Source organism: Ascaphus truei, chromosome 1, assembly GCF_040206685.1.
Source record: "Ascaphus truei isolate aAscTru1 chromosome 1, aAscTru1.hap1, whole genome shotgun sequence".
NCBI lineage: Eukaryota > Metazoa > Chordata > Amphibia > Anura > Ascaphidae > Ascaphus > Ascaphus truei.
This window is the reverse complement of record NC_134483.1, coordinates 468,751,191-468,777,766: the sequence shown is the minus strand read 5'-3', so window position 1 is coordinate 468,777,766 and position 26,576 is coordinate 468,751,191. Positions and strand designations below refer to the sequence as shown.

The following is a 26,576-nucleotide window of genomic DNA, read 5'->3' as shown; positions in this document are numbered from 1 at the left end:
AGAGCAGATCATGTTGATGAAAAAGATATAATTAAATGGTAAATGTCCAAGTAATCAGTGATACAATAACACGTTATAGCTCCAAAAAATGCAATGTCTGTTCATTTAAGAGTCCAGATTATTGCTAAGTCCATGATACATCACCGTTTTCGCATAGTGAGTTTGATGCGTGGAAACACGGAGGGGGAGCTTGGTTGGGGGACCCCTCTCTTCTCCTCCTCTTGTATCAGGGACCACGCATCAAACTCACCATTTATTCGAAAACGGTGATGTATTACGGACTTTGCAATAATATTGGCTCTTAAATGATAATATATATGTTATAGTATTACTGGGCCCGGAGCCGTGAGTCCAGGCTATTGGGGTGCTTCATTTAAGAGGCGAGTTTTAAGGTTTGTCTTACAGGTGAGGAGAGAGGGTGCTTGATAGTGGTATTACACATTCTTTGTTTTTATTAGCAATACATCATTGATCACATTAATACAAAAAATAAATACAGTTCTAAACCTCTTTCTTTTATAAATGTGGATAAAAGCGTTGGTTTGGTTACAAAAAAAAAGTGAAGATTTGGGGGTTATGAAGAATCTACAGTTAGAACACACTGTACACAGGAGGAATCACAGAATAGTCGTGTTCTCACCCAGCAGGACTGAATAAGACAACAGCAACAGCTGTGAAATATACACAAATACATCATTTACCACCAGCGGGAAACATGCATCTACACTGGCTGCTAACATTAGGGGGAAGAGGCAGGTTTGCAGTACCAGAAACAGGATCCCCTCCCATCTCTGCCTGCAAACACATTCAAACTCTCCACAGCCAATGCACTCTCTCTAATGAATTGCAGGTCCATCTGGTAGTGAACAGAGTTAAATCAATGCAATGAAATGAAAATGGCATGTTAGGGGTGCAGTGCCTCCAAGGACAAAAGGGAACCAAGGACGGTGAGATGTTTATTAGCTTACATGTAGCCGATTAACGTATCACCATTTTAAATAAATGTTAACAACATTTTTTTAATGTGAAATAAAGACTTGGGGGTGTTTTTACAAGCGTTAGCTAATGTCTTTTGGTGATGGTTTGCTGTCCTCAAAGCCACAGGTAAATAGTTTTCTCCTGCCTTGCTCTTTTGTCTGCAAAGTAATTAGGAGGCCATCATTAGTCACACAGAAGAACAGAAGGATCCCATTTGCTTGAAACCTGTGTTCCCAGAGCAATGCACATTTACTGTAAGGTTAATTCGACCTAAGGAAACCAATTACATTAGTTGGTAAAATTATGCGTTTATTTTTGTTGGACTTGCTACAAGGGATTGTCCCTTTAAATGCACCGACCACTCTGCATCAGAGTTGCACTGTGCATACGTTCTCCTGTAAAGAGTGACGACATGTGACAGAATGCAATCAGTCTGTGTGCCCCTCATCTTGACCCTTTCAGTGCCACCAGGCCACGCAATGAAAGAGACCAATTATTCAATCAATTCTTTTCTAACCCAACCGCAGCAGAACAAAAACACATGTGGAACTGTAATCTTCTTCAATGAAAAATAAATAAAAAATCTCTCGACAACCCCTTCCCCCCCCATGCGAGGGGCCGGCCGTGTATGGATTTAGCAAGTCAGTAATATTATGGAAGCTTTTAGAATTTATAGCATGACTCGCCATAATGTCCATTACCGTCCTGGTGCTTCTATAGCGAAGAGGTTGGTGGGTAACCCATGGGGTGGGAGGCACTCTACTGAGCGAGGCAGGAAGAGGTACAATTGACAGATTCATTTGTTTCAAATTATAGTTACATTTACGTGTATATTAGATCCAACGCAGAAAGGGTTAAGTGAACAAATTCACTGGGCTCCTCCTGCACAGAATATATGAAATAGCTGTGTGTGCTGTATATGGTTTAGTAAGGGGGTGTGGTGAGTAGGGAGGGATGGGTGGCTTCATGGGATAAGATACTGTAGAAAGAGAGTGAAGTTCATCCCTGCTTCTGACAGCCTGATTAGTGCCTGGCTACTGCTTGAGGATGAGATAGGGGCTGCCTGTCTCCTCCTCCTTCTCAGTAGCAGTTCATTCAGAAACAAGTAGAGACTACAAAGAAAGCAGCAGAACTGTGGGAATGGAAAACTCAAGTTCTAGTGCGATGGATATGGTCTCTGACTCCCCACCATGGAGTTTAGAGGACAACTCTACACAGAGGTCACCGGGGCTTGGTGATACTGGTGCCTTTAGAGATCTCTGGACAGATCTGAGCAGTATTGCTTCTGTAATGGTACTGGGGGCACTGAGGACAGTTACAGATCTGCCACAGCCGCTTGCCACCCCTGCTCCATTCTGGGACACCCCACTAAACCATGGTCTGAGTGTGTTTGTGGTTGTAACCCTGTGCATCACCATGTTGGGTCTGGGCTGCACAGTGGAGGTGAGCCAGATCGGCGAGCATCTGAGGAGACCCATCGGGGTACTTCTGGCCCTCATCAGCCAGTTTGTCCTCATGCCAATGGTGGCTTTCCTCTTGGCTCTGATCTTCTCACTCAATGAAGTGGCTGCCATCGCCGTGCTGCTGTGTGGTTGCTGCCCCGGAGGAAACCTCTCCAACATCATGTCGCTTCTGGTGAATGGAGATATGAACCTCAGGTACCTATCTATCCCAGCAACACCCAACCCTGGGGAATCACTAGAGACAGGGGCAGATGGTTGGGGTGGGGAGGAAAAGAGAAGTTAGAGAAGCAGGGAGCATTTCAGTTGCATTCAGTGAGTAACTATTCGATTTATGTACTATAAATAATGGATGTGTTTTGTTTGCCACTATGTAATTGTATGACTTATAAATGAACCTGTCAGGGAATCCCTCTTGAATTTTTTCATCTCATGGTGTCAGCACCAGCAACAGCCACTTACCTTCTTTCATCCAGAGAAAGCGAGACATGAAATGAAGGTGGACTTTGTGGATCTGCTCCCCACAGGAGGGAAGGTGGAACAGGTGGAAGAATTTGGCAATATGATTCTGTGGGATGTACCTGAATTCATTTAAAGACAATATTAATCTTGTAGATAAACCACAGCAAAGGATACTTAATCAGGGGTGGCCAACTCCCATGCTCAAGGACCACAAACAGGTCAGGTTTTCAGGATTTCCCTGCTTCAGCACAGGATGGATCAATCAGTGGCTGTCAATGACTGAGCTACCTGTGCTGAAGCAGGGGATATCCTGAAAACCTGACCTGTTGGTGGCCCTTGAGGAATGGAGTTGGCCTCTCCCGATTTCTATTTTCCAAATGTAAGATAATTTCTCAACATATCAACCAATACATTTTAAATTCCGATATACAAATTTCCACTAGATTTGGAGAGACAAAAAAAAAAGTAATGTACAAATTTATATATTTTTGTGTGGTTCTCTTTAAATCTGATTGTTTAAAAAAAAAAATAATATTTATTTATTATTTGAAGGCATTAATGACAGCACGTTTTCTGCTACATCCTTTCCTCGATTAGGCACGAGCCTGTTTCAAGCCTCTGATAAAAACAGGAGATACAGTTCTGTCTATTCCAGGATATTGTGCTTTGAGCAGCCAAATTTAAGGATTTACATTTGCAAAGCTGAAAAAAAAAAAAAAAACCCCGTTAAAAACGATAGAACTTCTTCACTAAGTACGATCACTTCATTGCATCTCCGGTATATACCGTATGTTGCCAAGCGGGACCTGGGATGTAAGTAAGTAAAGAAACCTTAATGTTGCTTTGAAGAAGCAAAAGCATGAACGTCATCTAGGACACGTTTCAGAATGAGAGAGGCTGAAGGCCATTGAACATGTCAGATCCCCCAGCTGTCTGGGAAGTAGCAGCCCAGCCAGCATTAATATGAAACGTCACTTTTCTATTGAATAGGGGCAAATAACAGTTAATGCAATGTTTGTTGACCCTTTTATAATATACGCATCCCCGGCAAACGCAGAACGCTTCTATATTATGTATTATAAAACACATATGTGAGATATAGATATATATAGATATATATATATATCTATATATATATATATATATATATATATAGATATATATATATCTATATACATATCTATATACACATATATATATATATATATATATCTATATACACATAAATAATACATATATATTATACACACCATTGCTTTGGCAACCCAAAGATTATTTCATTAACACTCATAAAACTGTGTAGAAACCGAAATTGAATACTTTGTTACTAAAACAAATGATATTTACAGTTGCATTGACAGTTGAAGTGTTATTGTAACTAACAAGATTGGCCATTTTCTCCCAATGTCCTACTTTTTAGTCTGCGTACTGAACATGCTTTTACGAACAATACACAGAGATTACGCCTCTATTTGTGTGCCTCTTGTGAACCCCTCCCCCCCTCCCCCAGCCCCCCAGATTAATATTACAGGGACACGAGACCCTGGATGAGAAACACAGATTCCATCCTTACAAGAGTCAGGAAATCAAAGTACCTTGAATTAGAGATGGGCCAAGCCAGGGTGTTTGATATCAGAATCTTCTAGAACCTTATATTTCAAACCCAGACATTTAGAAGCGACACATAATGTCCAGTGCCCAAATCTAGGTGTTTCCTCTCAATATATTTAGATCATATTTTACATTCATGTTATTTTTATTTCTTAATTATGTTCCTCGGTTTTACACTTCTGGTTAGCATTTGTCATTCTTTTTTTTTTTAGGCTATTTCAGCCTTTTCCTGCTTAAGAGTTTTTATTTTTAAAATGATTTGGTAAAAATGCAAAAACACGAAAATATTTTGCACCAAAAGTGCCCACCCTTAATTTTAACCTCTTCCGTGCCAGAGGGAGCTGAACTCATTGCTCTGCATTGCACCCCAGCTCCCTCAGTACTCAGACTTATTTATTTATTTCTAAAGCTGCCATGGAATAGATCATACAATATGCATTTAATTATTATGCAGCAGAGGGAAAATTAAAATTATTTCATACACAAAACTGTACAAATTCAAGCAGATGCCCACGGTATGCGATTGCATAAGCAACGGGTGGACAGAATCACTGTAGATTGCACGTGCGGACTTGCGGAGAGATGTCCAGCTCCAGCATACAGCGGGATATTGGCATTCTGGGAAACGTGAAAACGATTTTCCACAGTCATCGATGATGGAAAACAAATATTAGTACCGTGCTTAACAATTTATTTAATATCGGGTCAAATATATTTTGCTCATCTTTAAAAAGATGTGCGCGCTCAGAAAGACGTGCGCACTATGTGCACGCTCATAAAGACGTGCGCAATATGTGCGTGCTCAGAAAGACGTGCGCAATATGTGCGTGCTTAGAAAGACGTGCGCAATATGTGCGTGCTTAGAAAGACGTGCGCAATATGTGCGTGCTTAGGCCTCGTTCAAGGTGTCAGCTGCAGGACTCGGAGGGAGGGCATGAGGGAGGCAGTGCTGCAGTTTGCTGGGCGATCTGTGTTTATCCCCCAGCAGACTTTTCAGCGTTGGGGAGGGGGCGGGGTTACACACGGCAGGGTAAGTATCCAAGTTGCAGTCATGAAATCATTCTGAAGAATGATTTCATTGGCTGCCTTGGTCCCTGTGACGCTGCTGCAGCTCCAAAAAACGAAATTTTCGTTTACTGAAACTGTAGTCAGCTTCAACTCCTGGCTTCGGAGACAGGGCAGTTGCTACCCTGACAACAAGTATTCAAATTGAATACTTTGTTTCTCACGGCAGCACGCCCTCCCTCCGAAGCCAGCACCCTGAACGAGGCCTTAGAAAGACGTGCACAATATGTGCGTGCTTAGAAAGACGTGCGCGCTCAGAAAGATGTGCGCAATATGTTCCACTGCTGTTTATATAACCACTGCACGATCCCAGGATGCAGGGTTTTGTGAGGGGCGGTACTGAAAAATGAAAACCTTAGATTTTAAAACGAGAGTCCTACAATCGTTTCTGTTATTGTAAAATGTACAATGCCAAGAAGGCAGCATTTGCACCGGTAACACCCCTATCCTCCCCTCCCCCCTGACAGCAGGGGCAGGGTGTACAGTGGCAAATGAGGTAGATGGAACAGTCTTTATACATTAACAGGGTTTGTACCTGTTCAGAAAATAGTTCGTTCAGCGGTTACCTGTGCATCTCACGGTTACCTGTGCATCTCACGGTTACCTGTGCATCTCACGGTTACCTGTGCATCTCACGGTTACCTGTGCATCTCACGGTTACCTGTGCATCTCACGGTTATCTTGGAGAGTCTGTGCCGGCTTTTTGTAAAGGAGTTAATGGAGAAAGGCGCCAGGAACTAGTATAGATCCACCCCTGGACCTTACTTAACCCTGGGAATGAATTGCTTCCTGCATCAGATGCCGGGATAAATGGCACCTCTATGGGCCCTGTACTCTGGGGTACTGTCCCTGCTAGAAAACAATACAGATGTCACCTGCTGCTTTACCGGCTAGGAGAGCCTGGAGACCTCCTGATGTCAAGGGTTCAGCCCTGGGGTATGGTCTGAGGATAAATGGGCGGGTCCCCACCTTTTATACCCAGGGCGTGGCTACCACTCTGCCCCCAGTATCTGGGCTGATTTACCTGTTGCCACTTGGTCACTCCACCAGACATGTGACCCTCTAGCAACGTCTAGAGGTCACAGGGCCCAATATGTGCCTGGAAGGGGGAAACATAGTAGACACATTATAGTAGCAACTCCTACTGCCTCACATGCCTAGTCTTCTGAAGACCGTTTAACCCTGGCACTGCCTGCAGCTAACAGGGCTGACATGCAGAGAAGGGGAATGTTTAGCAGGGGGCTACACACCTTTCACCATTTTACTTCCAGTGGAGCATACAATGTATTAGAGACCCTCTGGAACAGGAGGTCGTTCTAGAGGACAACGGCAGTCATGGCTATCTAGCTACCAGGGTCCTTATAATGTGAAACGTCAACCGCGATTGATAAATATCCAGTACAACTAATAATCACCAATGCATAAGCTGTTGTCGGTGTGTGATCCCAGGCTGGCACCACCAATACGGAGTCAGAAAAACAGCAGCAAATCATATCATTATGAAACACAATATACAGCGCAGGGGAGTACAGAAAGTCTCTCTGAGGAAGGTCCTGATAGGGGTAGAACCGTTGGCATGATGGTGTAACTATGTGGTATGTTTAATACTGTAGTGCCGACGAGTATTCTAAAACAAATCTGGGGCAATCACCAACAAGACCCTGGTACATGCTGCAACATTTCAGTGACATTTTTGCAGAGACTAATGGCCCATCGGATTAACAGCGGGGGTCCCTGGCAATCACATTCAAACTGAATGGGACTGCCAGGGACCACCGCTGTTAATCCGATGGGCCATTAGTCTCTGCAGAAATGTCACTGAAATGTTGCAGCATGTACCTGGATCTTGTTGGTGATAGCCCCAGATTTTCCAAGGCACGTTTAAGGCAACTTTTAGAATACTCGTCGGCGCACCTGTGCATGATTTCCTTACGCTGTGCTCCTGCTTTTCTTTGACTGTGTAGATACTAAAAACCATCGCATCAGAGCTGTATAATAAATACAACTGGTCATTTTGCTCTTCCATGTAGTATCATCATGACCACGTCCTCCACTCTGCTCGCGCTGCTGTTGATGCCTCTGTGCTTGTGGATCTATAGCCGCCCCTGGATTAACACACCACTGGTGCAGTTTCTACCACTCGGGGCGGTGGCCCTTACTCTCTGTAGTACTCTTCTGCCTATTGGTTTGGGGGTCTTCATACGTTACCGCTACAGCAGGATTGCAGACGTTCTGCTAAAGGTAAGTTAGAAATTCATCTCTGTTATCTAAGGATTTGGATAATTTAGTCATTTAGGATGCATTGGGAAAAAGTAGAACATGTTGTTGTTTAATTGTAGATCCGAGACAGAGAAACCTAAAAGAAGGCCTTTATCTTCGTTATTATATTACATAATAATAATTATTTTCCTGTGTAGCACTGGTAATGTACACAGTGCCGTATGTTGAATTTGCCCAAAAAGCTTATAATCTAATGTTGGTGACTGAGGCACAGGAAGATAAAGGGACTTGTCCAAAGGTCACAAGAAGACCGGACACCGGGATTCAGGTTCACCCACGATAAAGGCAGTATTACCATTAAACTACTCGTTCACCCCTCTCTGTGTGAATTTGATGTGCAGGCAGTGGGGTGTTGGAAGCAAATAGTAATACATTGCCATACACTGCAGCACGATGCCTTTCTGTGGGAGAATATAACCCATTTTAACATTGGCCATGAACCAGAACGTGACTTGCACAGCTGACCAAAAGAAGTTTCAAACTCTAGATCCTAGTATTTAGACACAAGAATTTAGGGCCAGAATGAAACCTATTGCGGCTCTGGTGTATAAAGATATAAAATGACAAAGTTATCTGAAATCCTCTTTAAATTAACTCCCTCCCGGAAAGAACGGCCTGCATAGTGTTACCTTGCAAAGGGTTCCTGGCCCTTCTGACACAAAGGGGTTTAAGCAAATACCTCCGACCCATCCAGTATTTTGTGGAATAAGGACATCAATCCCCATTTAGACTCAGACAATAGAATCGGTCATAGTCCTACGAGGTACAGTGTAAGCAGATCCACCACCTGCCAATACCATATAGCAAGGTTCGCTCTGATTTATTGATTTTGGACACAAAACAGACGTTTAGTCTGAAAGATTTATATCTGTGCTCCACCTGTGTTCTACGTAGATTAATGATCTTCCCTGCTCAATAAAATGGTACCATCATAAATATTATCTGAGCCGTCAAATCACCCTTTTAGCAGCAACAACCTTTAATCACGACTTTCAAAATGCATTTGGAGCTACGTTAGGATACAGTTTTATAACCCAAGAATAATCTATTTTATTCCTTTATATGAACATCTAATGGCTATACAGCAAATAAAAATACCACTTGTGGCTGTACAATAAGCCCAAATGCAATATCCAATTCATGTTAACTGGAGTTTCCAGTCGATCACCGGGTAATCGGCTGCTTTTGGGGCTTACGGAATAAGCCATTAAATTGTATATTTGCCATTTCCCTATAGCAATCCACACCAAGCTGCCATTTTAATCCTGCTTTTCTAAATGTAATATCTTAAGATTAGACGAGGACCACAATTTCAAAAGTGATAACATTTTTAAATAAAATACATATTATATATAGATGTCATCAAGTGACATGTATTTCTGGCTCAACTTCTTACACTCAGGTTACTCGACATTCTTTTTGTGTTGTTGACATTATTTCGAAATCAGTTTTTTGCAAGGGGACCAAAAGGGAATGGATTTTTACATTGTTCAGAAGAAACTCAAGATAGACTGAAATACTGACTGGGATCCACACTTTCTTTTGCATGGCACATTTCCTTATTTGAAGCTTGTAATTAATTTTCCTTAGGTTTCTGGTAATATATATATATATTATATATATATATATATATATATATATATATATATATATATATATACACACATATATATACATATATATACACACACACATACATATATCATAGAAAGGAACCAAAGGCACTCCGTAAGAAAAGTCACTGGTGTGGGTGCATATCCTATAATGGAATACAGTATAAGCAATACGATACCGTTAGGGAACGAAATCAGCAGGCAGCACTCCAGAATTGATCAAACAAGTGTATTGAATGAATAGACACAGAACCGACGTTTCGGTCCACGATTGGGACCTTTCTCAAGAGAGAGAGATATAGATATAGAGATATATATAATCTCACAGCTTTATGTTAATAAGATCAATGGCGGATTTCCCTTTTTGCCGCCTGTAGGCTCGGGGGCGGCCCTACTCCTCAACGCAGTGATGTCGCGTTGTCATGGCAACACAACGTCACAGCTGCATGCGACGCCCCATTGTTATGGCAGTGCATTCTCATGTGATGTCACATCGCCATGACAACGCTACACTACAGGAGGGGGCCCGCTCCGGAAAACAGAAGACACACACAAATTGCCCCACACCCCCTAAAACATAGCCTTGTAAAGCCTTATGGGAAATCTGCTCCTGAATATGCTGCCCATGTACACAATAACGTGTTCAGTTTACATGTTGCCTCAATAAAGTGGGCTCCAAAATTGCAAAATAAACCCATTTTCTTTGACAAAACTAGCTGCTAGAATTCAGCCCCACTAGAGTGAATAATTAACACCTTCACTGCTGGTGAGCCTGCAACACGACCGTGCATTGCCATTGCTGGTAGCTAAGGGGTTAAGGAAAACATGTGTAGGTTCTTCTCAGGATGTTAATTTTATTAAACATGCATGAAAATAACGCATACATATTTGCTATGAATGAGTTTTCAAAACTGTAACAGGTCTATTCAAATGTGTAGTGATGAAATCTGATGTGAAGAAGTACCACGGTTTGTCATTTCCAAACTTACACAGTGATTTCTTTAAAAAAAAAAAAAAATATATATATATATATATATATATATATATATATATATATATATATATATATATATATATATATAATTTGTTATAAATGGGAGTTTTTTCCCCCCCCATTTGTTCTTAAGGAGCAAACAAGGGTGTAGCAGCCATAGAACCAAAAAAGCACAGGGTTATTTCAGTTATATGAGGGACTGCATCGGTGCGCATAATATATATAAATATATATATATACATACACACACGAAAATATTAAAATATTACTGTATGGCGCAGTGTGGTGAAACCTATCCCTGCTTCATTTTGCAAAGCCAGTATAACCAACCCCACACTGATGAGACCCATTGTGGCAAAAATGGGGGTAATCAGCGCATTAATAAAGGCAGTGGGCTCGGCTGGTTACCCCCATTTCGTATTGGGGATGAAGGGGTTAATTTTATATGCTGTTCCCCTGTACCCTTTTCCCCTATATGCATTGTTGTCCACTTTTTGCAGGCTAGTCACTACCTGCAGTGCTGAATAACAGGAGCCGTTCCATTAAGACTGCTAATTTAGGAACGGAGTGAGCCAGCACCCTGATTTTTGGTGTGCAGCCTCAGTGTAACACCCCAAGAAATATAACTTTGTCATAAGGGAAACATATATTTTTGATGAAGTGCCTTTCTGTTGTGGTTTTAAAATGTACCGGCAGGATGCTATTTTTTTCTGCCTGCCTTTGTAATGCATTAAGGAACAAATGGACCCCCTGCTGGGAGATGCTGATGCGTCTAGGGACGTGTGGGGGGGATGAAAGACCCCAGAGCCTTAAAGTGTCACTTAATCAGGATGTTTCTGAGTAGCAGATCCTGTTACTCATCCTGGATATTTCACACCTTGGGACCAAACTCCAGACGTTGCGTCCCCAGAAATGAGTGGCCCCTTTTTATTTAGCTACCAAGCTGCTTACTGAGCATGCTCAGAGTTACCTGGGCTGGCTGTAGGATTTGCCCATGTGACCTGGCAGGTTCTGATTGGAGGAACATAATTCCTTGCCAATGGGATGAGGCTAATGTAACACTTCACAGGTCCTTATCCTTAAAAAAGGCCTGTACCCCTCATTCCTGGGCTGCTGTTGCTGTTATTACCTGATTTCTTCAAGCGGATAAGATCTAAGTACAGCGGCTACGATTCCAGAACGCAAGGGGTTAAAAACATTGCAACAAGGAAACTTGCCCTGCTTCAGGATTTCGTTAGCCCTGGGGATCCAGAACGAACCCCAAAGAACCAGAAAAGACTTTGCACATTCACAGAAGGATTGGACTGGCTACAGTATTTATTTGGCAATTTGCAAAAGGACTACATTTTAAAAGACAATCTTCTGGTGCTTTGCACCTTTCTGGACATTATCCTCTGTTCCTCTACCCGTAAGTGCAATTATTAAGTTTATTCTGCAGTTGTCGTGTGTTTGCCTATCAAGGGAATAAATCTCAGTTTATTTTGCTCAACCTGTTCTGATCAATCAGGATCCACGAAATATAAATGTGTTATTAAGTGCGTCTCCCGTCACAAGCGTTTAAAACTGGTGGCAGCTGGTGAGATACTGATTGAGCCTATATTCCAGTTTCCTGTGGGGTTCTGTAATATAGTGAGGACCTTGTAAATTGCAAGCTCCTCAGACAAGTGGCAACTTACACACACTTCCAAAGAAGCACGAGATAATTCACTGGTCTCTGGACCCATACCCGAGTGGCACCATGAGTCCACACTCAGGAAGGTTTTGTACCTGGAGCCGGGCGCAGATAGTGGAGAGATGTGTGGGGTACGGGTTCACGACAGACGGTCGTTCAAAGAGTCAGCTGGAGGAGGATTTAGAAGAATATGAGGGCAGGATGGCCCCGCCAGCAGACAGTACTCAGCCTCAGTGCAGGAGGTCCCTCCAGCTCCGGGGCTGCAAGGACAGCGGGAGGATGTCAGTGACCGCCTGGAAGAGGGTGGCGTGGTGCCAGGGGGTGCAGATGGATCAGTCACTGCGGCGACCGGACTTGCTACCTCTCAACTCATTGCACTCCTCACCGCCTGGGGAGAAGGGCTTAGCTATGAACAGCGACTCCAGCTCCTGTCGACAGCGCTTGGAAGGCCCCCTCACTCCCACCTTGTCAGCGGGTAACAGGACGTTCCCAGAGTAACTGCTGTGGAAGCAGCAGAGCCAGCAAATGAATATGTAACCAGCAGAGCCCTTGGTGAGCAACGCAGCAATCCCCAGAGAGGCAGCCATTCCGGCTAGGGGGGGACCAGTCTGCACCTCCGCGGACTCCCAAACACACAGTGGGCAGCGACACGCCCTATACTGGGGAGTTCAAGCTTGAGAGATGGTGCTATCATTGCCACAAGGTGGGCCACATCCGGCCACATTGCCCGGACCGTGAGCGGTCTGGGGGACCCCATCAGGCGCAACGTTCACAAGCTGCAGGGCCAGTAACCCAGATTGGGCTGGCCCACACAGAGGAACAAAGCACAGCCAGGGAGCCACAAACAAGAGGGATGTCCCAAGCAGATGCTGCTTTTGTCACCTCAGAGCCAGCAGCAGTGAGCAGAGGATGTCCAAGTGCATCAGTCGAGATGCAGCCTGCTGATGTCCTGAGCAGGCACCCACGGAGGGTTACCTTTGGTGACCGGCAAGCAGGGAGCTTGCCAGATTTGGGTGCTGCTGTTATTCTGGTGCAGCCAGAAGATTTGCTCCCGGGCACCGGGGTGCAAAGAAACATGCCTGGTGGAGGGCTGCTGTCCTTACAGGGTGCCCAGATCATTTTGGATGGGGGTGCCAATCATGGCATGAGGGAGGTGGGGGTTTTGTCCAGGGAAGCTGCTGAGGTGCGCCTTAGCAATAACCTGGAGCCTGTGATCTGTGTGGTTGCTGCGTAATTGCCTGGTGTTGCGGCGATTCCTAAGAGCCTGTCATCAGGAATCACAGCAGAATCAACCTCTGTCCCTCTGCATTTGAGACCAACGGTTCCAGTGGCCTCTGCGGAGACCAGACAGGTAAGCCAGACTACTGAGTCACGACCAGTGACTGACTTACTGTTCCCTTTACCTGTCCCTGTTACCCCTGACTTAGAGACTAAGGGTGGGTGGTTAGAATTAGGGACAGCAGATAGGAATGCAGTGAAAGCTGACCCCAGCTTAGAAGGTATGGGACTGCGGGCGTCCGAGTCCTGGGAAAGCAGGGGGGCAGACCACAGGTTGTGGCACCACAGGCTCTGGGGTAGGGAGACAGGTTCTACCGGGTTAGCCAGGGGCTGGACAGGTAGAAGACGGTTAGTGGGACCCAGGGAGGGTAGGCAGCAAGTGTTGCAGGTAGCCTTCCCCGGTCTCTAGTGGCGCATCAGGGGGTCACTCACATGAGAACCCAGCTGTTGCAGCTTTACTTCTGGCCGGAGGCAGCAGGGGCAGTGGCAGACTTTGGCCACCCCTGGGACGCCTGCCAGCCAGAGGGTAAAGCAGGTGATTATGTGCAGATGCTCCTGAACCTGTTACCAGGAATGGGGAACATGTTTCAGGAAGTAGCTCAGGCAGTGCCAGGCCTCTTAGGTAGGATAGGGTTTCCTAGGGGGGTCCTAGTTGAGCTAGGGGCCCTGGGAGGTAGGAAGGCAGGGGCAGAAGCCGGGGCTAGGGTAGAGCAGCCTAGGGTCCTGTTCTCAGACAAGCTGGGCAGGGCACATAGTACACATCAGCCTGTGCTCCCAGGTGATCTGCATAAGCACGCTTATAGAGTGTCAGAGAAAATACGAGATACAATGTGTTTGTATCCCTGAAGAAAACTCACTTATATGCACACTCCTGAGAGTAAAATTTTACTTTTAATATACAATACTTAAAACATATATTACCGAAAAAGATGGTATAATGAACACTAAAAATAGATTAAATAAGGTAAATACATACACCCCTGTTTGGCTCTCCAAGGAATATATAAATACTCCAGTTATTAATGTTACTGGAGTACTGGAGGCTCAAGAGGGTGCAACCAGTCAAGATGAGCCCAAGAGCTCACTACTTGCAATCACTAGTGCAAAGGATGCAGTATCTCACACAGCAGCAGGGAATGATCTTAACCTATTTGTAAATAGTCGTTTGCAACGCTCAATAAATGAGATTATACCCTGGCTGCTACACTGTTTTTATATATATGTCTGCACTAATGAATCACTGGGAAAGACACTATGTTAAAAACAGCCCCATACCGGGGACTGGTGACATAATCACGCGTCCAACGCGCGTTTCCCTCCTACTATGGAGCTTCGTCAGGGACAAATTTGCATACAGGGGGGAAGCGAACGCTATTTATGCCGTCCGGTTGTCATGGTGACAATAACAACACGCCACTGAAAGCGCATGCGCAGAAGAGTGCATACGATCTGAATATAAAAACCCCCATTAAATAACTCACAAAGTACCTGTGAATTACAATTTATTTGTTCCTCATATCAGGTAAACCATATATATCCTTTAAGCTGTGGTAGTTGTGCCGCATTGCGCCAACCCGATCCTAAGTTGTTACTGCGCATGCGCAAGGGGATAGCCTCCATACCTCTCATACCCTGCGCATGCTCGTGATTCTACTTCATGGGTTATTAATGCGCATGTGCGAGGTGATATACTCCGTGCCTCTCTTATCCCTCAAATGCTGGTAAAGTTGTTACACTTGTCAATGCGCATGACACAAGTGATTAGCCTCTGCAGGCACAAAATTCCTCGGTCGTACTGCGCATGTCTCAGGTGATAGAGATAAACGGAGCCTGCCCCACACATCACTAAACATGTAGAATGAGGCAGATAAAATATTGCCTAATAGCCTCAACCTCATGCATGTTGTGAAACAAAATGAGTGTTCAATAGGGGCCACTTAATGGTACCTAGACACACAGAGCACATTGCTGCTGCCAACAGCTTTATAGGTAAAGTGGCAGTGGGGGTGATACATGCAGTGTTACCCCTTGTTTTATAGCAAAAAGGTGTAATCATGTACATAAACATAGTGAAATAAAATAAACAATTACACTATATTAAAACATACAGAGTGACATAAGTAGATTAGTGTCAATATAAATTTAGTGTGTGTGGTAGATTATACAAAGTAATAAACCCAATATCAAAAAGGGAGAGATGGGTTTATAGATCAGGCAATATAGTCACTAATGCAAAATGAAATAAATCACAATAATGAAATGTATAATATGATATAATATTCAACAATATCATGGTCTGGATAACACCAACATGTGGTATGGCTTTTAGAAATGCACCGTTAATGATGTCTATAATGACCAATGGTGACAAGGATGTATGTCAAAACTCTGAATTGGCGGAAAAACGATAACCCAAACAACAATAAAAAGAGGTGGAAACAAAGGGGAGAGTGGTATGTAGGATTAGATCAAATAAATGGGGTGTACGTGAATCCTTCATTAAGTCCAAAGGGACTTCTGGTCTTCAATTTATAGATCCATTCGGCTTCGATTCTCAATAGCATTTGATCGATATTGCCACCCCTAGCCGGACACTTCAGATGATAATACCCATAAATTCAAGGCTATCCATATCACCATTATGGAACTGCGTGACATGTCTGGCCACTGGTGTTTCAGCAGAATGCTTGACCGAGTTGACATGTTCGAGTATTCTACGACGCAGTTGCCTGGTAGTCTTCCCTACATACTTTTTCCCACATTTACAGATGAGAAGATAAATGACGTTTGTTGTTCTGCAGTTGATAAAACTATCAACATTAAACCGTTGCATATTGTCAGAGCTATCAAACACCTTGGCTGTGATAGCATATTTACACGCCTTGCACCCTTGACATCGGTACATCCCCTTGGTAGGGCTCAGCCAATTGCCTGATCTATAAACCCATCTCTCCCTTTTTGATATTGGGTTTATTACTTGGTATAATCTACCACACACACTAAATTTATATTGACACTAATCTATTTATGTCACTCTGTGTGTTTAATAAAGTGTAATTGTTTATTATATTTCACTATGTTTATGTACATGGTTACACCTTTTTGCTATAAAACAAGGGGTAACACTGCATGTATCACCCCCACTGCCACTTTACCTATAAAGCTGTTGGCAGCAGCAATGTGCTCTGTGTGTCTAGGTACCATTAAGTGGCCCCTATTGAACACTCATTTTGTTTCACAACATGCATGAGGTTGAGGCTATTAGGCAATATTTTATCTGCCTCATTCTACATGTTTAGTGATGTGTGGGGCAGGCTCCGTTTATCTCTATCACCTGAGACATGCGCAGTACGACCGAGGAATTTTGTGCCTGCAGAGGCTAATCACTCGTGTCATGCGCATTGACAAGTGTAACAACTTTACCAGCATTTGAGGGATAAGAGAGGCACGGAGTATATCACCTCGCACATGCGCATTAATAACCCATGAAGTAGAATCACGAGCATGCGCAGGGTATGAGAGGTATGGAGGCTATCACCTTGCGCATGCGCAGTAACAACTTAGGATCGGGTTGGCGCAATGCGGCACAACTACCACAGCTTAAAGGATATATATGTTTACCTGATATGAGGAACAAATAAATTGTAATTCACAGGTACTTTGTAAGTCGTTTAATGGGGGGTTTTTACATTCAGTTTGCATGCACTCTTCTGCGCATGCGCTTTCAGCGGCGTGTTGTTATTGTCACCATGACAACCGGACGGCATAAATAGCATTCGCTTCCCCCCGTATGCAAATCTGTCCCTGACGAAGCTCCATAGTAGGAGGGAAACGCGCGTTGGACGCGTGATTATGTCATCAGTCCCCGGTATGGGGCTGTTTTTAACATAGTGTCTTTCCCAGTGATTCATTAGTGCAGACATATATATAAAAACAGTGTAGCAGCCAGGGTATAATCTCATTTATTGAGCGTTGCAAACGACTATTTACAAATAGGTTAAGATCATTTCCTGCTGCTGTGTGAGATACTGCATCCTTTGCACTAGTGATTGCAAGTAGTGAGCTCTTTTGGGCTCATCTTGACTGGTTGCACCCTCTTGAGCCTCCAGTAACATTAATAACTGGAGTATTTATATATTCCTTGGAGAGCCAAACAGGGGTGTGTGTATTTACCTTATTTAATCTATTTTTAGTGTTCATTATACCATCTTTTTCGGTAATATATGTTTTAAGTATTGTATATTAAAAGTAAAATTTTACTCTCAGGAGTGTGCATATAAGTGAATTTTCTTCAGGGATACAAACACATTGTATCTCTTATTTTCTCTGATTCACTTCAATTCACAGTTGCACCTACCTGTATTGATAATTATCGATTAAAAGATATCATTATTATTTTTCATAATTACAATTAGTATGATTTAGTTGATCATTCCCTAATCCCTGTCCTCTTATAGAGTATCAGCAGAGGTGAAGGGCAGTATAGAGAGGGAGGTGGAGGAGATGCTGGCCCTAGGGGTAATTGTACCATCCCAGAGCCCTTTGGCTTGTCCAATAGTCCTAGTGCCTAAGAAGGATGGGACCACCCGGTTCTATGTGGACTACCGGCAGCTCAATGCAGGGACGGTTTCAGATGCCTACCCCATGCCCCGCATGGATGAGTTGCTGGATGAACTCGCAGGGGCAAGGTATCTGACCACCATGGATCTCAGTAAAGGGTACTGACTGATCCCTTTGACCCAGGAGGCTAGGGAGAAGTCGGCTTTCATCACCTCAAGTGGCCTCTATGAGTTCTTAGTGATGCCATTTGGGATGAAGAATGCACCGGCTACCTTCCAACGCCTGGTCAATCGTTTGCTAGAGGGCATGCAAGGGTTTGCAAGGGCTTATCTGGATGATATTGCTGTGTTCAGTAACTCCTGGGAATCACACTTAATTCAGGTAGCTGCGGTGCTAGCCAGGATTAGGGAGGCAGGTCTCACCTTAATACCCACCAAGTGCTTAGTAGGGATGGCTGAAGTCTTATACCTAGGGCATAGGGTGGGTGGAGGGCACCTCAAGCCAGAACCAGCTATGGTGGCGGCAGTCGTGCAGTGGCCCACTCCCAAAACCAAGAAGCATGTCATGGCTTTCCTAGGCACGCAGGCTACTATAGGAAGTTTGTTCCCCAGTATAGTGCCATTGCAACACCCCTGACTGACTTGACCCAGAAGCGACGGTCTGTGCTGGTAGTCTGGTCTCCTGCCTGTGAAGCTGCATTTCAGGCTTTGAAGACTGCACTAGCCAGCGCTCCTATACTGGCCGCTCCAGATTATTCCAAGAAGTTTCTGGTGCAGACGGATGCCTCAGACTTTGGCATTGGAGCTGTGCTCAGCCATGTGGGGGAGGAGGTCAGGGAACCTCCAATTATGTTTCTGGGCCACAAGCGGCTGCCCAGAGAAGTGGCATATGCCACTATTGAGAAGGAGTGTCTGGCCATAGTATGGGCTCTAAAGAAGCTACAGCCCTCTCTGTAAGGCAGAACCTTCACTGTTATCACTGACCATAACCCCCTAAGTTGGTTGCAGAGGGTGTCGGGAGGGAATGCCAAGCTCTTGCGCTGGAGCCTTGCCCTGCAAGAATGTGACTTCACCATTCAGCACAAGGAAGGCAGTGAGCATGGGAACACTGATGGCCTCTCCCGGCAGGACAATCCCCAAGACCTAATGACTTCAAAAACCCTACGGTCAGCCCAACCACCAGAGGAGGTGGCCAGGGCAAACCTTGGGCTTTGAGTGGGGGATATGTGGCGAAAATGGGGGTAATCAGCGCATTAATAAAGGCAGTGGGCTCGGCTGGTTACCCCTATTTCGTATTGGGGATGAAGGGGTTAATTTTATATGCTGTTCCCCTGTACCATTTTCCCCTATATGCATTGTTGTCCACTTTTTGCAGGCTAGTCACTACCTGCAGTGCTTAATAACAGGAGCCGTTCCATTAAGACTGCTAATTTAGGAACGGAGTGAGCCAGCACCCTAATTTTTGGTGTGCAGCCTCAGTGTAACACCCCAAGAACACATATATTAAATATATAACTTTGTCATAAGGGAAACATATATTTTTGATGAAGTGCCTTTCTGTTGCAGTTTTAAAATGTACGGACAGGATGCTATTTTTTTCTGCCTGCCTTTGTAATGCATTAAGGAACAAATGTTATGCATATATGGACCCCCTGCTGGGAGATGCCGATGCGTCTAGGGATGTGGGGGGGGGGGGGGGATGAAAGACCCCAGAGCCTTAAAGTGTCACTTAATCAGGATGTTTCTGAGTAGCAGATCCTGTTACTCATCCTGGATATTTCACACCTTGGGACCAAAACTCCAGACGTTGCGTCCCCAGAAATGAGTGGCCCCTTTTTATTTAGCAGTGCTACCAAGCTGCTTACTGAGCATGCTCAGAGTTACCTGGGCTGGCTGTAGTATTTGCCCATGTGACCTGGCAGGTTCTGATAGGAGGAACATAATTCCTTGCCAATGGGATGAGGCTAATGTAACACTTCACAGGTCCTTGTCCTTAAAAAGGCCTGTACCCCTCATTCCTGGGCTGCTGTTGTTGCTGTTGTTGCTGTTATTACCTGATTTCTTCAAGCGCATAAGATCTAAGTTCAGTGGCTACGATTCCAGAATGCAAGGGGTTAAAAACATCGCAACAAGGAAACTTGCCCTGCTTCAGGATTTCGTTAGCCCTGGTGATCCAGAATGAACCCCAAAGAACCAGAAAAGACTTTGCACATTCACAGAAGGCTTGGACTGACTATTTATTTGGCAATTTGCAAAAGGACTACATTTTAAAAGACAATCTTCTGGTGCTTTGCGCCTTTCTGGACATTATCCTCTGTTCCTCTACCCGTAAGTGCAATTATTAAGTTTATTCTGCAGTTGTCGTGTGTTTGCCTATCAAGGGAATAAATCTCAGTTTATTTTGCTCAACCTGTTCTGCTCAATCAGGATCCACGAAATATAAATGTGTTATTAAGTGCTTCTCCCGTCACACCCATTAGGCCTTGCCCCCCCGCTGCCTACTACAGCATCCGCTGTGGCGGACGCTGCACGCACGAGAGCCCTCCCCTCAATGGCGCCGGGCCCGCTGCGAGGGGGGGCTTCAGCGCTCGGGCGAGAGCTGCTCCTGCTCTCAATAGAATTGAGAGCAGGACTCGCGTCGAGCGATCAGGCACATCCCCCGGCGGTTCAGCCAATGAGGGCGAACCTGCCAGGTGACGTCATGGCCGCGCCCCCGTCACTCCCCCACCACGCCACCCCGGGTCTCTCCTCCTGCAGTGAGCTGCAGACCGGGGAATCAGCTTAACGCGCCGCCAATATCACGGGCGCGCGTTACATCGCCGTGACCGGGGCCTTAGCCTTAGGGTCGAAACGGCTGTCTGCGGGTGGGTTTACTGGCTATGCATATTAACCCTGGCTGTGCTCAAAGCTGTGACCATGCAACAAGCTTAAGCTTATAGGGGACCATGCTATACGGTTTTGAAGCAAAAGGTGGCACTGTGTGCTCATTTGCATGTCATTTCCCAGAATCCCTTGCTGCAGTGTTAGTGTTGTGTGCTGGGTGATAATGGTGAAAGGCCAGGTTGCAGACCTGTCTAAGACATGCAAAATGAGCATACAGTAATATTTCCATTTGATAGAATATATATATATATATATATATTCTCTATCTCAAGCGGTTGGCACTATTAAAATTTGTGCTTACAAAATATTTACCATCGGACAAATATTTCATAATCCTCGAGTTGGTGTGTGCGGTCCAAAACACCTCTACCCCTGTATTTATTTGAATTAGGACTCTGACCAGCATATTGGACCAATTGATGTTTCTACAGGTGAGACCTTTGCAGACTTGAAAACTCATGCATACGTACACAGAGCAACACCTATGTGTCATCGTTATATTAGCCCAATAAAAGGCATCTTAGCGTCATTTTTTTCTAGAACCAATGCGGCTATTACTTTAACACATTGCATTTTAGTCCCAGTGAAAATCTGACTGGCAATCAGAGGTCTCCTTTTTAATATAGCGAGAGAAGGTAAAATGAATGCAGAAACTTCTGTTCCTTGCATGGAAATCAATGCTCTGTTAATGGGGCAGCTTTGCTAGTTGATAATATACATCTCAGATGCACTGACTTTACCCCCTTGCAGATACACGTATCAGAACACCCTCCTACTGTCTCTGGCAGTTCTCCACACTTGTCACTTGGATTGTAAGCTCTTTGGGACAGGGACTCCTTTTCCTATTGTTTTATGCTTGAAGCACTTATTCCCATTGTGCTATAATATTATGTCAAAGCGCTATGTACCTGGATGGCGCTATAATAAGTAATACAGTACACACATACTGTACATACACACATACAGCAGGGCCCCGCTTCTCGGCGATCCGTCGGCACCGAGAAGGGGGCCGCCATGTTGGATAGTACGCCGCGCATGCGCAGACCGTAGGCCACGCATGTGCAGACCGGCAAAAACGCCGGTCTGCGCATGCACAGAACTGAAAATCGCCGGATCCGCTTTCCGGCGATTTTCACTATATGGCGGGCCCCTGGAACAGAACCCGCTGTATACCCGGGGCCCTCCTGTACTGTACATACATGCCCCAATTCTCATTATATTTAACACTTATCGCTCCTGAAGAGAACGTTATTTCACAGGGTTGGATTTGAGTTAGTCCATTAGACACTGACAATTGATCAGTTTATTTGATTTCCAATTTAGTAGCCGTTTTGTAGCAGTACCATCTGTACTAGACTGCAGTGTAATACAGTAGTTATTAGACATACAGTATCGCCGTGACACATCTCTCTGTTAGTTTAATTGAAGTGCGCTGCAGGAGACGTTATACTGGGACTGTGTGCACCATTGAACTGCAAATCTACCTCGCATTATCTTACTAAGTGGAGGACAACATATGTTATAGGACTTGCTATTTTCATACATAGAAATGCTTCACATGCCGTCCGAGGACCAAAAGGGCAGAATGATAATATTTTTGTTTATTTTGCTCAACACATATAACAATGAGGCAACTTGCATTTAAATTCAATTCTCACTTTTATTTTTTAAAACAGTGGTTTTTGTTGGAGAATGGCACATTTAGCTCTTGCTTTGTTCTGCTTTCCCTAGGTGTCCCTCTGGTCTCTGCTTGTGACCCTGCTCGTCCTCTTCATCCTAACTGGGGCAATGCTTGGACCTGAGCTTCTGGCAACTATCCCTCCTTCGGTCTATATTGTGGCTCTGGTAATGCCTCTAATAGGCTATTCCTTGGGATATGGCTTAGGTACTTTATTCAACCTGTCACCCAACTGCAGGAGGACGGTCTCTCTGGAAACAGGATGCCAAAATGTTCAGCTCTGCACTGCTCTTCTGAAATTAGCCTTTCCTGCTCACCTCATTGGGAGCATGTATATGTTCCCCTTACTGTATGCACTATTCCAGGCCGCAGAAGCAGGCATCTATGTTTTAGTCTACAAATTCTACAGAACAGAGGTCCTACATAAAACAGAGCCTCTCGATGAAGAGGATGACACGGATATCTCCTACAAAAAACTTAAGGAGGAGGAAATTACTGAAACATCTTACGGGACAGTAGTCACGGAGGAACATCATTTATAATGATGGAACCAACACAGGGAACACACTAATGAATGGGAAATAAATGATATTTACGCATCATCATCAGTGGGACAAGATTACATTGCTGTGTGTGGTTTTTGAACTGATGTTATTGTGTTTAAAGTGTATATAATTTTGCCCAGATATGACAGAGATGTATGGTATAGGGGGGAAGGAGTTAACCTTGTACATATTAGGTCGTTGAGTCAATGTTGAACATGTTAAGCGATCTTGGACCAATTATTTTCTGTTTCTGTGCCTCAGTTTGCAGTGTGTCATTTGGTAGTGAAAATAGTGAAAATAATACTGTTCCCCTCCTTTTCAGATCACAGAATATGTGCATCCTGGATCCTATCTGAAAGGAGGCAATTAGAATTGATCAGCTCTGTAACATGACAATATTTCCATGGGGTGAGGGGGGAAGGGCAAGTAATCAGTCCTATTTGTCTGCAAATCCTGTTGTACTTTCGTGTAGTGTGGACACTTGGCTACCGATTGCAACCTCCCATCATTTGGTTTTTACAGTTACACTAATGTAAATCCATAACTGCTGACACCACCAAATCTCACTGTTTGGTCCTTATCCCATTTACCAAAAGATTGTAACTCACAGGTAACAATATATGAACCTCTGTAATAGTTCATGGAAGTCATAGCATTCTTAACTGTGTGTCCAAGTCTTCTTCAGATGAGCAGAGGTCAGTCCTTGGAAAATAGGTTACAAAGGTCTAATACAAAAGCTGGTGGGGAATGACAAGGAAACCATCATGTCAAGTGTCTGATTCTGACGCAAGCTCCAATTTACTGGAAAGGATCACTTTGGATTATGTAGAATTAGCCCTTAGGTTATTTGGGTGAGAGACGAGACGTTGACCCCAAAGTTAAGAGAGTACTGTCTGAATTGGGAGAGTTAAAGGACTATAAAAACAAGGTTCTTGTTTCTTTTGAGGAATATAATTACAAAACATACCTAAGCGTTCCAGCCTACGGCCCACATTGCATCATAAATTAGATCTGTAATGAAAGCACTCAGAGATGTAACACCTTGTCCAGTTGTTGTTCCAAAAGCAAACTCCCTAAAGTGCAACAGATTCCACAGAATGCAATACTCATCACTTTCATTACTTAACCATTAACGCTTTGTCAGCCAGAGGGGGCTGCAATGCACAGGAAACTTGCCATCTATTGCAATTCAGGCCTGTCAGTCTGCAGGTCTTACTCTATCATACTAACGTGATAAACAAACCAGTGACTGGGAACACAAAATAAAAACCCAATAATTATCGCCCTGCTGACATTGGGTTAATTGGTTAGTATGAGTGAAAAACGCCGCTGCGATTTCAAAGGTGCAGGGACTTGGGGTTTGTTCTAAAACATTTCCAGAAAAGTTCTAATTTTATCCAGTTTTAAGGGTAACTGCAAAAATTATTTGATATCACTTTCTGTACAATTGAAAACCTAAATATTGAAGGGCATTTATTAAGTAAATTATTTGTTTTAAACTTCCAAATAGTATGGGGGGGGGGGGGGGGGAGGGGCAGCTCTATATGGTCTTTCTTCAATAAACATAAGACCAGGTGAATTATGCATTGACCATTACAAGTAAATCATGTTTTTCAGAAGAAACACCATTTATCCCCACAAAGTGCACATTAACCATAGTATGAGTATGAAACACTTTCACAGCCACTAGGATGAACACCACAAAAAATATATAAAAGCCATTTAGTGACTTATAAGTAATGAGTTAAGCACTTATCTCTGAGGCAATGTGCCCCTGTGTTATTCACGCGGTTCCATTCCTTGGCTGCCAGCAGGCGAGTTATGCATTGAAGTTGCAGGCCTGGCCCCTCTGGTAATCAAGGAGCTCATTTTGCGGTTTCCCTTTTAGCCAAATGTATTATATATTATAAAATTATACCGGAGCCTTTTATTCGGGAGACACAATGATACATTCCTCAAAAAAAAACAAGGTGTAGTTTAACTGTATACTGTATTAAGCGACATTGGTCATTGCTTTTCTCAATTAGCCTTAAATATGTAACACTATTAAACCTATAGTGTCCCACAGAGACACGCAGGGCATTGCAAAGCAGTGGTCCCATCGTTTAAAAGGGATACAGTCACAGACTGGTAGAAATGGCTTTAGATGGAGTTACATACAGTTGTTGAGTACTTTCATTTAATTGAAACTCCAAGACATGTTAAGGAGGCAACTGCCTAGGACTCCTGAGCACTCTGAATTCAGATTGCAGTATAATGATATTGGTATGTCACCCACAACACAAACTCCCATTTTTATGGGGCGGGCGCATTTATCAAAGTCTCCCAGCGGCAAAACCATTACAATGAGAAAAAAGAAAAGAAAAAAAAAGTCCCAACTGGTTTGATTGGGTAACCCTGGTCCTAAATGACTACAGTGCAGTTTTGTTGGCCTCGGTTGGCAGACTGTAATATACAGTAGCTCTCTTGGATGCTAGAAAGTTAGTTAGGATAATGGGAGTAACTTCCAGCTACTGTAGGAACACATCTTAATTAATGCCACATAAATCATGAACTGTTTTTACCTGAACATTCCCCTTGCAGGACGGGATCAGTGAAATAAGGAATGAGGTGTCCAGTGTTTTAAAGGCCCCCCAGCTGCTGATGTCCCTAAAAAGCCAGTGCCGTCATTGTTTCTAAATAAGACTATACTTTAAAAATGAATTATCTGGTAGGCACCAACTATGGTGACAGAACGATACAAAGAACAAACCCTGTCTACCTTCAATGGGCAGCATTGATTTCTTGATAATTATTGTGTATTTCTCCCTGGAGAAAACTGAGATGGCAAAAAGTAAATAAAATCAGGACTGGGTCAAACTGCCCCTGATAATCTGGAGTCTTCTGGAATTCATATGTATTTTAGGTAAGGTAACCACCAAATCCAGCCCTCAAGAGCCCCAACAGGTCAGGTTTTAAGGATATCCCGGCTTCAGCACAGATGGTTCAGTCAAAATGATTGAACCCCTGATGAAGACACCTGTGCTCAAGCCGGGATATCCTTAAACCTGGTTTCTTGAGGACTGGATTTGAGAACCACTGACCTAGCATGACAAGGGCAGACTGTCAATCCTAGTTTTGCGGTTCTCCCTCTCTATAGAAACTAATTGCAATGTCATTTGAAGACAGGGTATGTAAAACCTCGATCCACAAAATATGGAGCCAAGGAATGTCCCTAATATTAATTACCTCTTTATTTAAAAAAGCATGCAAAATGTGTTACAAAAGTTGCTCTTAAAAATGAAGATGTTGCACATAAAAGGACAAGTATACGTGTTACTACATATACACTGTATATATATATATATATATATATATATATATATATATATATATATATATATATATATATATATATATATGCAAATATAGCTGTATGCTCATCTGCATGTCTTAGGCAGGTCTGCAACCCTGCCTTTCCCCATTATCACCCAGCATACAGCACTTCCACTGCAGCAA

General features: G+C 43.7%; 1 protein-coding gene across 1 annotated transcript; it reads left to right on the top strand.

Moving 5' to 3' along the window:
* Window positions 1–1,925: 1,925 nt before the first annotated feature.
* Window positions 1,926–24,598, top strand: SLC10A4 (solute carrier family 10 member 4). Its single transcript, XM_075566812.1, has 3 exons — window positions 1,926–2,636; window positions 7,607–7,817; window positions 22,587–24,598. The coding sequence occupies exons 1-3, from the start codon at window positions 2,119–2,121 to the stop codon at window positions 23,073–23,075; spliced, it is 1,218 nt and encodes a 405-aa protein (XP_075422927.1). The 5' UTR covers window positions 1,926–2,118; the 3' UTR covers window positions 23,076–24,598.
* Window positions 24,599–26,576: the final 1,978 nt, after the last annotated feature.

Coding starts and splice junctions, on each gene's coding strand:
- SLC10A4 (XM_075566812.1), top strand. CDS start 2,119: ATGGAAAACTCAAGTTCTAGTGCGATGGATATGGTCTCTGACTCCCCA. Junction 2,637..7,606: donor AATGGAGATATGAACCTCAG/GTACCTATCTAT, acceptor TCTTCCATGTAG/TATCATCATGACCACGTCCT. Junction 7,818..22,586: donor TTGCAGACGTTCTGCTAAAG/GTAAGTTAGAAA, acceptor TGCTTTCCCTAG/GTGTCCCTCTGGTCTCTGCT.